A 14,490-nucleotide genomic window follows, 5' to 3' on the forward strand; every position below is an offset into this window, starting at 1 on the left:
TTGGCTTTGGCTTTCTCCCCAGGTTTTGGAATTCAGTAAACCTGAACCCAAAATTTACCAAAATGGCTTTTTGGGGGGCTTATTTTCGGTTCGGGTTTATCAATACGCACAGCCCTAGTAGGAGCTTTACTGGGACAACTTATGCCCAATTCATGCAAAGGTGTCTGATAACGCTATTAATGGGCTCCTGACAGATTTCCTCTAAGGTGCAAGGTCAGACTAAACTTAGCACCTGTTTTCCAGGGATAAACAGGCTTGTCAGGCCTTCAGAGAGAGGGAGACAAGGATGTGCCATAGAAAGCTGCTTCTCACCTTTAATTTGTGCAGGGTCAGATTGCCCAGGCGACAGTAAACCTTGGAGTAATACATGGCCTCTTGAGCACCTTGTAATGACGGTGAGCGCAGGGACAGCGTCTTCAGGTAGCAGTCCTCAGCCATTTCATACATGTGCAGGAAATAATACACTGTTGCCAGTCGGTGAAAGGCAACCAGCTCTTGTAACTGATCTCCTGTGGGGGGGGGGTAAAGGAGCGAAGGTAGAGTGACATTGCAGCCCGCTAGAAAATCATGAATGAGTGAATACAAGCCTGGTGAATGAGGGCTGCAAGAATTAAGGATCCTTCCCAGTTTCCCTCCTTCTGAATTTCCTTCTGCATTTAGCAGTTCAAGTTGATCTCAACCTGACCCTGTAGCAGCACCAAATGCACCTGCTTGCTGCTGTTTCGCTGTTGTTGTTCTTTCTTTTATCGTGCATTCATGTGCGGACCATCACATCACAACTAGCTAACAGGAAGCCACTGTGATTGGAGACTGAAATGGATTTAATAAGGAGAGACACAAATCCAGGCTTTAGGGCAAGATGATTAGACTCTGCACTGACCGTCGTATCTGCAGGACCACCTTGTCCAGTATGCCCTCCAAAGAGCGTTACAAATAACAGAGAATAACAACTTGCTGGTGGTCCGAGAAGTATCTGACTGTCCTCAACCAGGGCCAGGGCTTTTTTGGCTCTGGCGCCGGCCTGGTGGAGCTCTCTGCCTAGTGAGACCTGGGCCCTGCGGGATTTGGCACAGTTCAGCAGGGCCTGTAAGACTGCGATGTTCCGGCAGGACAATGGTTGAGGGCAGCCTATGGTTGAAGGCAGCATCGTAGCTGGCCTCCCTTCTCTCCCCACCCATCTGATTTAGATCTTCTGAATAAAATGGGGCAACCTAACTGCCTTTTCTTTGGACTGGCCACTAACCACCATGCCCATGAAATGGGCACCGTCGGATTTTAGAGTTGATCTTAGTGTTAATGGTTTTAAATGATAAATTATTTCTTATGTATTTTATAATGTATAATGAGTTTTTTATGATGTAACCTGCTCTGAGCCCGGCTTTGGTTGAGATAGGGTGGGATACAAATCCAAAAATAAAATAAATGAATAATACCTCAGCCCTATGGATGTTTCCTGGGAAGTAAGCCCCACTAGGTTCAGAGGAATCAGTTTTGAAGTAAGCGTGCAGAAGATTTCTTTGCCCCCTAAAGTTGCAATCCTAAACCTACGCATTCTGTTCTTGTGGGGCTTGCTTCCCATAAGATCTCACTGCACGTTGCCCAAGGCTGGCATCTGATTAAATGCTTCCTCGCCTGCATGCAGGCTGAAGCAGTCACAGTGGCCATCTACCTGTGCCATGGAGATGACTTGTTGAGGGATGGTACCTCCCCTATCTTCCCACTTACTCATATGTATCTGTATTCTTGGTCTTTCTCCTGATTTTTTTTTTAATGAAAGTCAACCTTAATATTTGGAGGGGGGGTAGAGAGTAGAAAAATGGAAAGTAGGAAAGGGTTAACCACCCCCTCCCATCCCACCACACTTCTGCTTCTAATCACAGCATTTCTAGGATGCTTTACTTCTTGATTTTATCCTGCTTTTATGCTGTGCTCTTTTATTTACTAAATGTTGTATTGGATTGGCTGTTTTTAAAAAACATTTTTTCAAAAGATATTTTATGCTCCTTTTACTATCAGTGGATGCTGCTTATTTTATTGGCACCTAATAAAGGGAGCTTTGATTCTTGAAAGCTTATACCCTGAAACTCTTGTGGGTCTCTAAGGTGCTACCGGACTAGAATCTAACTGTTCTATTGCAGACCAACACAGCTACCGCCTGAAACTTAGTTTATCGGTTATTAGATTTGGAAGTTCGTGCTGGTGGCTTTCAGATTTCCGTGCTCACCGCGTTTGTTCATTGCAGTTTTTCGCAATACCACCACCATGCAGTTTGCCCGCTTAAACTTATTATTTGACAACTCCTCATCTTTCTAGAGCCTTCCATTTAGCTAGAATGATGCTAACCCCTCTATGGTTATGCAAGGCAGAATTCTGAACATACCATACCCAGAAAGAACCTGTCCTTGCTCTTCTGGCTCTATTGATTAATTAGCTCATGGCCTCTTGGAATGCCACTTTTATGAGGAACTTAGATCACGTTATATATCTCCCCTTTTAATACATAAATCTAATGCCTCTGTGTCTGACATCATGTCTTTTTTTTTATTAAGTGACAGGGATTCCAAGGCTACATTGTCAGTGGCAAGATTTATTTCAGTCCTTATATCCCTTAAACATTAGATTTAAAATTACGCTGCTCAAGATCAATGGATCAAGGAGCTTCTAAGGGATAAAGGAAATGGTGGCTTTCAGAAATTTTTAGCCATCTAGTTTTTTAGCCATTTATTTATTTTTGTGATATCATAAGCCACTTCAATCACCATAGAGGCTGAAATTGCAGGATATAAATACTTCAAAAAGCACTTGGTGAAAGAACGTGTGAGAGAAATACGTTCAGATAAGAGGGAAGATAAGGGGGCTGACTCAGCAAAGCACCTCTGCGCAACTGGAAGAGAGGCACTCTGACTGCTTTGACACTAGGGAAGTGTTTAATTATGCTCCCAGCTTTGGGAAGTGTGCGGAGCAATCTGATGCATCCTTTTTTGGAAGCAAGATGCACTTTGTTCAATGAGATTTACTCCCTAGTCAGTATGATTATTCTTTCAGCTTCAGTATGCAGTCAATCCTGGGCATGCTTATTTGGGAGGGAGCTTCACTGACCTTCGTGGGATTTACTGCTGACTTTGGCACGCACAGAATCAGGCTAGTGTCCATGCAGATCCTGATCCCTAAAAAGATTGATATCAGTTTGACTGATTACATCCATGCCAACTTCAAGTCAGCTTTCCAGAGCCAGTATGGTATAGCGGTTAAGAGCGGCGGGTTCTAATCTGGAGAACCGGGTTCGATTCCCCCACTCCTCCACATGAGCAGCAGACTCGAATCTGGTGAACTGGATTTGTTTCCCCACTCCTCCACATGAAGCCAGCTGGGTGATTTTGGACTCTCTCAGCTCCACCTACCTAACAAGGTGTCTCTTGTGGGGAAGGCAAGGGGATTGTAGGCCACTTTGGGACTCCTTAGAGAAAAGTGGGGTATAAAAACTACTTCCTCCTCCTCCTTCTGATTGATGGTCTGCACCTTTACATACTATAATTAATTAACTCATTCCATGGTTTTCAAACAACCAGTTCACTATTGTGCATTATTTCCATGAACAGCAAAACGGTGCGCAGCAAAGAATGGAAGGGCTGAAGGGCAAGCTCCACGCTTGGACCTCAGGAAGCATCGCAGAGCAGATGGGAAAGATGCAGCAACAGCAAAGTGCCATGTGCCCTGTCCAAGTATAACTTGTCTGAGGAAAGATTACAAACAGTAACAGGGGAAATCATCCATCCATCAGGAACAGGAATATTGCACCATGTCCAATGGTGGAACTGCTACTCCTACTAAAAGGCTGGTTGAGAAATCCACATAATCCATACATTCGACTGGGCAGGAACCTGCGTCTGTTTCTTTTGGCGAGGAATACCTAGATCTACTGAATACAACTACAGTAATGTCAGCAGTCTTATATTCTGCTTGTGATAAATCATGTCTGCACTGTCCTGTTAAATTTCTTCTTGCTGGGATAAGGGAATCCTTTATCTGGGTAAAGATAAACAACATAGTCCACAGTCCTTCCTTACTGGCTACATCCCCAGCCATGAATAATAAAACATTTTCCCTTCCTAAGATTCATAAAATCACTGCAAAGCTTTTTTCCCCTTCAGCTGTAGAGCAGAAGAAAGGGGAAAGAATACTTACAAGTCTTGGCCTATTTTAAAACTACTTCGGGGTTGTGGTTTTTTAAATAATAGTCGCTTCTTAAGGTATGGTTGCCTTTTTTGAATTGCTGGGTTACCTAGTGTCCTGCACATGACAACTTTCACCCTATTGTTTCTACCATATGGCTTTAAATACTTCTGCACCATCAATTCCCAGCCCTGTCTTACCTACATCCACACTGAGTCTGACTGCTAGAGTGGCGAATTCCAAAGCCTTCTCATAGTTCTGGAGTCCGATCTGCAGCTCGGTCAGCTTGTGGAACACTCTCAGCTCAGTCTGCATGGCCTTCAGCTTCCTAGCTAGAGGAACAGCTCCTCCCTGAGCAAAACAGGAAGAAATGCAGCCACGTTACTTCGTCGTTTCCCACCAAGCCATCCCACTGCAGCCATCATACCACGCTGGCTGCAAAGGGGCCCTTCAAGGAGAAGGAAAGTCAAGGAGGGGGGAACTCATCTGCTTTCCTTCACTCAGTACATCTTTAATTTTCTCTCTATGGTTGCTTGGCTCCAGATCCTCATTTACTTGCAAGCCATACAAGCCTTGGGGTTTGGTAGTTTGGGGCTTCAGGGCAATGCACGTAAATACGGCTTCATTTTCTTTTTCTACCCTATTGAACCTCTGGGAAAGCAGAGGTGCAGATGTTTTTGCAGTAGTTGTTCTTTGACCCCTGGTACTTCTGTCCATTTGGTTTTTGTCTGGAAGTCATGTTGACTCAATACCATTGCATCTTTTAATGCAGAAGGCACACGTTTCTTAAACAAAGTGAAGCCAATACTCTAAAAAAATACTGAAGCAAATGGGGATATGGATGGACTAGTCAATCTTTTATCCAAAACAAGTTTTCAAAAATGAAGCTATCAAAAATTGTCAAAAGTTGTCTTTATTTTTGAAAACTTGTTTTGGATAAAAGATTGTAGCCCCAGGGTGAACTATAAACATCTACTTTAAACCAAACAGCAAATCACAGTAGTTGGGCAGCATGATGATAAAGTGAAAGCCATTCCTCTTGCAGACATGGGGAGCACACTACTTCACACACAAACAGAACGAGGCCACAGAGACAATCCAAGTCTGAATAAAAATGAAGTCTAGAGACTAACTCTAAGATATCCGTGTATGACTTCACTGGACATGCCTTGTGTGGAATGTATTCTTCTGCAAAGTGTATAGAAATATTATACATCTGTGAACAACCCCTGGAGATAGAAGAATGTTAAAAGCCATGGAAGGGACCACTGGACATGCAAAAGTGAAAACCTAAATGAACAGAAAGCTTTCATATCAACACGGGAAGCTGCCTAACATCAACATGGGTCCTCCCTTTGTGAGGAAGATATTGTTGGCAGCAAGCTAGCAGCAGCTGCATCCCATCCAGGATAAAATTTATCTTTCTCTCCTGCAAGTACTGGGCAAGACCAAAGTCACAAACCAAAGACATCTTGGGGCCTGGGTTAGGCAACTTCATCTAGCTGAACCAGCCCTGGACCTATTTCTTTGGCTTGTTGTTTCAGTATTTTTTGTGAGCCGCTTTGGCCCCTTCAGGGAGAAATGCAGCATATAAATGCTGTACAAAACACAAACAAGCAAATGTAGCTCAGATGTGTCTGATTGGCAACAACTGTCCACTATCTCAAGGAGAGAAAGGTCTTTCCTAATACCTGTCACCCAATCTCCTTGTAACTCAAGGCTGCAGAGATTGAATCACTGGAAACTTCTGCGTGCAAAGCTACGCTCTTTCACTGAGTCACTGCCCCTTCCTGATTATGGAATATTTCAGTTGCCAGGTATCCCTCAACACAGATGGCATGTGTGTGAGAGTGCGTTTCTAAATGTTACTCACAATCACTAACTTCCACAGAATCATAGAGTTGGAAGGGACCACCAGGGTCATCTAGTCCAATCCCCTGCACAATGCAGGAATTTCACAACTACCTCCCCCACACACCCAGTGACCCCCTACTCCATGCCCAGAAGGTGGCCAGGGTGCCCTCCCTCTCATGATCTGCCTAAGGTCATAGAATCAGCATTGCTGACAGATGGCCATCTAGCCTCTTCTTAAAAACCTCCAGGGAAGGAGAGCTCACTACCTACCACCTACCACCCTCTATTTCTGTAGCGTCTCTTTCAAGGATAGTTGATGCCTAATATGGAATCTCAATGTGGAAATCTGCTTCCAGTGATGCCAGTAGTTGTTGCCATTGGTACCCTGTAATATTCCACCGCTCTTTGTCTGTTCTGGATCCCATTGAAGAAGACATCGCCAGCTTCCTCATACAGGTTCATGGCCAGGTGCAGCTCTCCAGGTTTCAGTGCGGTCTGTATGGCTGCCTGCAAAGGGTTCAGACAAGGAAGAGCTCAGACAGTACCATCACACAAGAATCATTGCAAAGCCCGAACCAAAACATCCAAATGCTGTAAGCGGATTCAAATTCTGCAAATGCCACGAAGTACATATTTTTGTAGGGTGGAAAATGCAGTTGCATATTTCTTGCATCCATCAAGCTCTAAGAATGATCCCCCAGATTACTGTGGCACAAGGATTGTGCCTCCTTTTTATGGCTTGTTCCCCAGCCAAGATCAAGTCAGTAACTATAAACTGGAGGGAAATTTACTACATGGTGTAGTTAAGAGTGGCAAACTTTAATCTGGAGAACCAGGGTTGATTCCCCACTCCTCCACATGAAGCCTGCTGGGTGACCTTGGGCTAGTCACAGTTCTCTCCAAACTCTCTCAGCCCCACCTACTTCACAAGGTGTTTGTTGTGAGGAGGGGAAGGGAAGGTGATTGTAAGCTGCTTTGAGACTCCTTAAAGGTAGAGAAAAACAGGGTATAAAAACCAACTTCTACTAGATAGTGAGTCTAGAACACCCTCAGTGTAGCAACGACCGTAGAGGACACAATTGAAAATTCCTTTTCCAAACATGTCAAGACGATTATTTTTCCCCCTGTGGTTTGGTAGTTTGTTATTTATAGGGGATCAAAACCTAATCTTCACAATCTTCACTGAGAAGTATTCAGTGGACAGTTAGACACCACAAGCCTTCAGAGTCCTGGCTACCTGCAAATACATTTCCACCAATTCATCCTCTTGCATTTGATAGTAGAGCCTCCCAGCCTGCAGCCAGGTCTGCGCTGTTTTGACTGTCTCCCCGAGGTCAATGAAGATTCTCAAACTCTGCTTGGTACAGTCCAGCGCCCGTTTCAGAGATCTACAGGGTTCACAGGTACTCTGTTACTACAAAGAGACTCTGGGAGCTCCTGCATCAGACCAAACTCTTTCTGAGCCAACTCTGCAAAACTTTCCATGCATTGCTCTCTGTAGCATCCTACACACAAGCTGAAGCCTTTTCATTCTCCTCTAGCTCCAAAGGAGAAGCCCTTGTAAAACAGGTGATATGGGTCAGTCATGCTGTGATCAACTATTATTTGAAGTGTATTACAGCGTAAGGTACAAGGCAAACTGAAATGAGCATTGTGGGGGGGGCTGTGGCTCAGTGGCACATGTTTGGCATGCAGAAGGTCCCAGGTTCAATCCCTGGCATCTCCAGTTAAAGGGACCAGGCAAGTAGGTGATGTGAAAGACCTCTGCCTGAGACCCTGGAGAGCCGCTGCTGGTCAGAGTAGACAATACTGCCTTTGATGGACCAAGGGTGTGATTCAGTATAAGGCAGCTTCATGTGATCATGCTCTCCATGTCCCTATTCTGGAGACCAGTTTACCACAGTGAGCGGTTGCTCTATGTGGTGGGGTGGGGGGCAGTAATTATTATAAGGTCCATAGACACAGCCTTTAGTAGTACCCCTTGTGGGAATACAGCAAAGCCATGTCGAGACACACATATTAACTGGACAGAGTATAGCCATTCTGCCAACCAAAGCACTGGAATATCCTGCTGTTTGTTTGTCTGCTTGACCTTCAAAGCTAGTGAAGAATTCCAGCTGTTGTTTTCATTCAGGGACTGGGATGCCTGGACGAGGGTGCTCACACAACAGGCGTCTTCTGCTTACATTCCTTTCCTCTGAGCCCATTCTGTCTGGGCCTTTGCATGGGGAGATTAGCATCCAGATTACTGATGTGACACAGCTAGTTGTTGCAGGAACAGCAGTGGCAAGTTGCAAGGGCTACACAGATATTTCTTTCGGCCCCTTGCAATCTAAATTGCTTCCTGGCATCAATTTGCCCAAATCCCCAGGATGTGCCAGAGGTGGGGAAGGGCCGTAGCTCAGTGGTAGAGCATCTGCTTGGCACGCAGAAGGTCCCCGGTTCAATCCCCGGCATCTCCAGCTAAAGGGACTAGGCAAGTAGGTTGGATGTGAAAGACCACTGCCTGAGACCCTGGAGAGCTGCTGCCGGTCTGAGTTGACAATACTGACTTTGATGGACCAAGGGTCTGATTCACTATAAGGCACCTTCATGTGTTCCTTTCTGCTTATTTGTTTTAGCACATTCATCTCTTATCTTATCCTCCAAAGCACTCAGGACAGCATGCACTTATTAAGCCCAGTCACCTCTTCACATTTTAGTTCACCCGTGTAAAAGAAGACCTGTTTCACTTCTATTTTCTTTTTTGTTAGTGCTTTTGAAACTGAGGGGCAGCTTGTCTCTTCTGCAGTGGGAACTGCTTCAGCCAAACCAGTTTGGTATCTTTGCCTAACACATATAATCTCCCTGCATAAATCCTGGCTATTGTTTGTAAATATCAGTTTGACCTATGTGTTAAAAAGGCAATGGAAAAATGCAGGTGAATAAATAAACAAATCAACATCTGGATCCTTTCTGAATGATGATTTGACTTTACTGTATATGCCTGCTCTTGAACGCATGTCAAAAGGCACACCTGACCTGCAGTGCTAGACTTAGACTGTATTCTGCATGTGAAGTGAAAAGTAAAATGAGATCTCATCCTTGACAGATGTGTAAAAATGAACAATCCAGCAGCACCTCACAGACTATTACATTTATTGTGGCATAAACTCTTATGGGGCAGAGCCTATATTATCAGATATAAGAAGTGCCTATCGAATTGGTAAAGTAAATTCCACACAGGGATTTCCCCCCTTTTTATTTATTTTATTTTATTTATTTATTTTATTTTTTCTCTCTCTCTATGATCTGATTTAGTCAGCTACTTCATCTATCTGATGAAGTTAGCTCTGGTTCAGAAAAGCTATATTCTTCAGAAAAGAAATATATTCCTTCTATTTATTTAATCACTAGTCTTCAAGATGCCATGTTTCTCATTTTTCTTACAGCTGACTAATGTGGCTATCCTGGAACTTGTCATGTTTTAAAAATGACATTGTGGCTGAGTTCTCACTGAGGTGAAAAACCTGTGCCTGGTCTGTGCCACTTCAGACTGTGGATGGACACTTATATGATTTAATATTTCACCAAGCATATCCTTGCGCAAGGTAAAATACCATGTTGGGGGGTGGGGGAAGGCCAATCAAGCACTCTTTGCCTTGGCACCCAGTTTTCTATTTGAAGGGGTTTTTTTCCCTGTGGAGGATGATTCGATCATGTGAGCCTCCCCTTGCAGGCTGAAGTGGTACGAACCAGACACAATAAGGAATAATTCATAGATTAAGGCTGGATGCAATAAAATAGTGCCTCCCCTGGAGCCTGGTGCAACTATCATTCTTCAAGGTTAGAGCAGCCATGCTAACCTGCATTGAAATGTGGGGGCGGGGGGAGAGAGACACAGTAGATATATGCAGTTTTTCCCAGAGCTATTAAAAGGAACTGAAGAGACAAGAAACCAAACCATGCTAAAGAGAGCTCAATCATAAGGAGAGCTTCAGCTCCACAAAATACCTCCACAGGTACACAGAATGTATCACTTACATGAAGCACTGGAAGGCATCAAAACAAACAGAGATGCATGGCAAACTGTGCAAACTGACAACGCACCAGATTAACGGTGGTTACCAAACACAAAGAGATGCCCTCTCATACAGAATCACAATCAGTACTCTGTCCTTGACAATTATAATTGGAAAGGTGCTGTTTAGACCTTATCTTTAAACAGAACTTTCACGCTGTGAAAGAAAACGCCCTTTTAATCCATTTTCAGAAGAAAAATCCTCTATAAGCCCCCCCTTCTATATGCTCCCCCTCCTCACTTACTTTGTGGAGGGTCTGTTATTCTCAGGAGTCAGATCTGCTGGGAGCTTAGAGCACCATCTTATTATTTGTATTTTATGGATTTTAATCTATCTTAACTGTTTGTTTTAAAATGCATTTCATTTGTTCTTACCCGCCCCGAGCCCCGCTGTAGTGGGGGAGGGGTGGGATATAAATCTAAAATATAAATAAATAAAATAGATCCAATTTGCCACCACAAGGGCGAATTGAATTACATACATTCAGTATCACTCTTCAGAAATTCTGAGGTAACCATCAACCTGTCCGTAGGGCAAATGCAAATGATTGTCCCTTGTAAATACATTCTTTCTTCCTTTATTGCAATGGATCATCCATGTCTTTTCAGTGATAACCTCTGCAAGTCTAGGCTCATTTACCAAGGAACCACAGCTTTAACATTTTTAAAAGATAGATTCAAAGGAGGTATTGCCATTTTCCATCTATCCAAGAGAGTCTTGTAAACATGGGTAGCTCTTAAATTAACATAGTGAATTAGATTTCCTAGAAACTGATTTGGTAAGGGCCCCAACAGTTAATTTCCCCATTTTCTTAAATCCCCTTTGGACAATAATCACTTCTTTTGCAGAAGAACTGCATTCCATTTTTGCCTTTCAGAAATGTAATCAATTATCTCCAGGTTCAGAAGCTCTTAGGTCTTAGTACCAGCTCAGCATAGTCACACCAACCTAGAGCTAGTTAGAAAAGCTGAAATAATTTTTCACCTTTGATTTGCTTAATAGGCTGTCTATTATCTTTGATGCTTTTAATCTCTCTTTATGTAATATTAATAAAGATACCTTCCTGTATTCAAGTGACCTAGACTGGTGTTAGTACAGAATCCTATCATGTGCATAATTGCTCTGTAGTATTAAAAAAATTCTGTTTTGTGATGAGAGCATTAACCAGTTTCACCAGATCACTTCTCTCTTTGACTACTAAAACCTCCTCCTAACTGGTCTTCTACAGTTACACCTTCATCTCCTCACCTCTATCCAAAACTTTGCTACTAAAACCATTCACCACTCCTGTTGTTCCCATGTGACACTCCTCCTTAAATCCACATATTGGCTTCCTCGCTGTTCCTAGATTCACCACAAACTCCTTATCTACAAAGCCCTCTGGGGCTTTATTCCTCTGTATGTTTCTGCTCTCATAACTTAATAAAACCCTAACTATGACCAGTGCTTCTCCTTCTTCACCACCTGCAGCCCTCCAAATGCCTTTTGCACCTTCAGATTACTCTGCTCTTTCTCCCTTGCCTGAATCTCCTTGTACTGTGTATGGCACAATGCACATTTATGGTGCAATATTGCCATCTATATATAGGTCAGAGGCTGGCTCCAAGGACCCACTGCTCCTAAAATGGCTCCTACCTTGCAGAAAATTAGTATCATGAACACACAAAGCTACTTTATACTGGATCAGACCCTTGGTCCATCAAAGTCAGTATTGTCAACTCAGACCGGCAGCGGCTCTCCAGGGTCTCAGGCTAGAGGTCTTTCTTGTCACCTACTTGCCTGGTCCCTTTAACTGGAGATGCCAGGGATTGAACCTGGGACCTTCTACCACTGAGCCACAGCTGCTGAACCTGTGAGGCACAGCCCAGAGAAGTGAGATTTTTTAAGAATAAGCAAGACCCTTGGGGTGGGGGAGAGTGTAAACCTCTTCAGGGGTCAATAATGTCATGGCACATGTCCCCTTCAAACTACATAGCAGACAATGTAGTTTATGCCAAGTTGTCAACTTATTTATTTATTTAGAAAATTTGTATGCTGCCTCTCCAGCCCTGCTTAAGGAGGCTCACAACAGTAGAACAGTAGAACAGTAGAACAGAACAAAGCAAATAACAGTTTACAAAATTAAAAAATATGCCTTATAATTAAAACCAAAATCTCGATTTAAAAATAAAATAGCCTTGGCCTCAATGATTAAATTTTATGAGCTGGACATTAAATTTAATTTTTCCATTAATTTTTTAAGTTTTAAAAAAAACCCACTGAAATCATCCAACAACAAAACATTGTTAGAAATGCTTCAGCCACCTCTAGTTAAGATCACCTTTCAAAATCTCTCAACCCACCTTGTGGTATGCAGGCTCTGGTATAACTGGCCGAGAACCTGCAAAAGCTGCCCTTCCATTTCTCTGTCTTGGAGGTGCTGGGCTAGGGAAAGTTGGTGCTCGTGGTAAATAATGCAGGTGCCCGTATTTGGGTGTACTTTGCTATAGAAGTGGCAGAGGGATTCAACGGCATGAAGCTGACCTGTAAAGTACAGTGTAATTTGAAGGATTAAAAGTCACGCATTGCGCAAAGGACATCTTTCTCTCTGAGGATCACCTTCCAATGCTTTAATTACTCACTCATCATGTTGCGAGACATCAAGGCAATTGCCAAGGCCAGCTCATAGAACAGCTTGCTCTCTTCTGACTTATTACTCTCCACCCGGGATTGTGCCAGCCACAGCAGTACCTGTACCAACTCCATCTGTGCATCGTCACCACCCTGGAATTCAAAATACAACCTAACAGCCTGGAGAAAGTAACATTCAGCGAGGTGGTTTGCGCAGCAGGACAGAGCCAAGCACCCAAAGTTGGACAAGGCTATAGCCTGGTTCCGCCTGTTGCCTGTCTCCCGAGCTTTATTTAAGGCCCACAGGTAGTTTTCAGCCGACTTCTGCACCTGACCTTCTCCCTTAAGGGCGATGGCCAGAAGGTTGTGGACCACCCCATCCTGCGTCATGCTATCCGTCTGCCGCAGAGAACGCAGGAGGCACAGCAAGATCTCAGAAGCTTTTTCTGGCTGGCCGTTCAAAGCATACAGCCACCCCAAACAAAGGGATGATTCAAAAGCCTCTTCCTCGCCCATCACTTTGCCAAGGGCAACAGCTCTATTGGAATATTGAACAGCTGCCTGTACCACGCCATGCGTCAGGTACAGTTTGGATAAAATGGCACACACAGCTCTCTCAGTGGACACAGCTCTCTTTTCATGTGAGAAGGCCAGTGCGCAGTTGAGATAAAAACAAGCCACAGCAGGGACATTGCAGCTTCTTTCTTGGACTTTTAGGAGCTTAGAGGCATTTGTAAGGATAAATCCAGCTCTCCAAATGGGAGTCGGTGCCCCTGTTGTGCCACTAGGTGGAAACAGCCTGGCAGATGCCAAAGCAATGTGTGGCAAGTACTTCTTGTCATACAGGTAACTCAAGATTGGCATTGTGCCTAGACAGAGTGCTCTGGAGCCTTGGCTGGAGAAACTGGCACAAAGGAACTGCAGGCGTTCTGCAAATGGCAGGACCTCGTCGTATTTGCCCAGCTGAAGGAAGAACCTGACAACAAGGAAGGAGGCCCGGACCTCCAAGGCCGTGTTGCCCGCAGCCATCGCTTCTCTCAGGATGTACATCGTGACCTCCAGCTCATTCTCAGAGCTGAAGCAGTGCCCTGGCAGGCCGACCACAAGGGCCGCCACTTTCCCAATCACAGACAAGAACTTTTGCTTCATCTTCTGCTTCAGATAAATGGCAGCCAGGTTTGTGTACAGCGAGGTGAGCAAGGGCAGATCTTCAAACCCCCTGTCCATAGTGCTCGCAGCTTCTTCAAAATAGACTCGGGCTTGAGAGAACTTGGCCCTCTTGACACAGAGTCGACCCAAAAGAAAACATATTCGAATGTGAGCCCAAACAAGGTGACTCTTCTTGGCCCAGTTCCTGGATGCCTCCAGGTATAAGACAAGCTCCTCCTCATTGGAAAAGCCATAGAAGGTAGAACTGAGGAAGGAAAAAGAGATGTCATAGAGACCTTGGAAATGGGCCACATAGCCATCTTGGTTAAGGAAAGTTAGTATAGGGTCAAAAACATCGGAGTCTTCCATGTGTCCAACATTCAAATCAATAAAGAATTTGGGATCATCAAGGTCATCTGGTTCAGGCAAAAGTAAACTTTCCATGGGAGAAGATGAAGATTCTCCATCCAGAGTGGACATCTCTGAATCAGTAGGTGTGGCCAAGCTATTTGTAGCCTGTGTGCCCCAACCCTCTAATGTCCAGCTATCCTTAAGACCTCGTAAAATGGCATCTGAAAAAGAAAGATAAGTCACAATCAAGTGCTTCTTCTCAAGAAAATGCATTTCTGGAGAAAAGAGTGTC

The 14,490-nt window shown here is 44.1% G+C and overlaps 1 protein-coding gene across 1 annotated transcript in view; it reads right to left on the bottom strand.

Moving 5' to 3' along the window:
- SH3TC2 (SH3 domain and tetratricopeptide repeats 2) overlaps positions 1 to 14,490 on the bottom strand; it is a 36,196-nt gene that overhangs the window by 1,561 nt on the left and 20,145 nt on the right. Inside the window, exons 12-17 of the mRNA XM_056847817.1 lie at positions 12,710 to 14,419; positions 12,431 to 12,611; positions 7,265 to 7,415; positions 6,412 to 6,534; positions 4,374 to 4,524; positions 313 to 509 (exon numbers count right to left, since the gene is read on the bottom strand). Of these exons, the coding sequence (XP_056703795.1) occupies positions 313 to 509; positions 4,374 to 4,524; positions 6,412 to 6,534; positions 7,265 to 7,415; positions 12,431 to 12,611; positions 12,710 to 14,419 (2,513 nt within the window). The remainder of the gene's footprint in view (positions 1 to 312; positions 510 to 4,373; positions 4,525 to 6,411; positions 6,535 to 7,264; positions 7,416 to 12,430; positions 12,612 to 12,709; positions 14,420 to 14,490) is intronic.

Source organism: Euleptes europaea, chromosome 1, assembly GCF_029931775.1.
Source record: "Euleptes europaea isolate rEulEur1 chromosome 1, rEulEur1.hap1, whole genome shotgun sequence".
Taxonomy (NCBI): Eukaryota; Metazoa; Chordata; class Lepidosauria; order Squamata; family Sphaerodactylidae; genus Euleptes; species Euleptes europaea.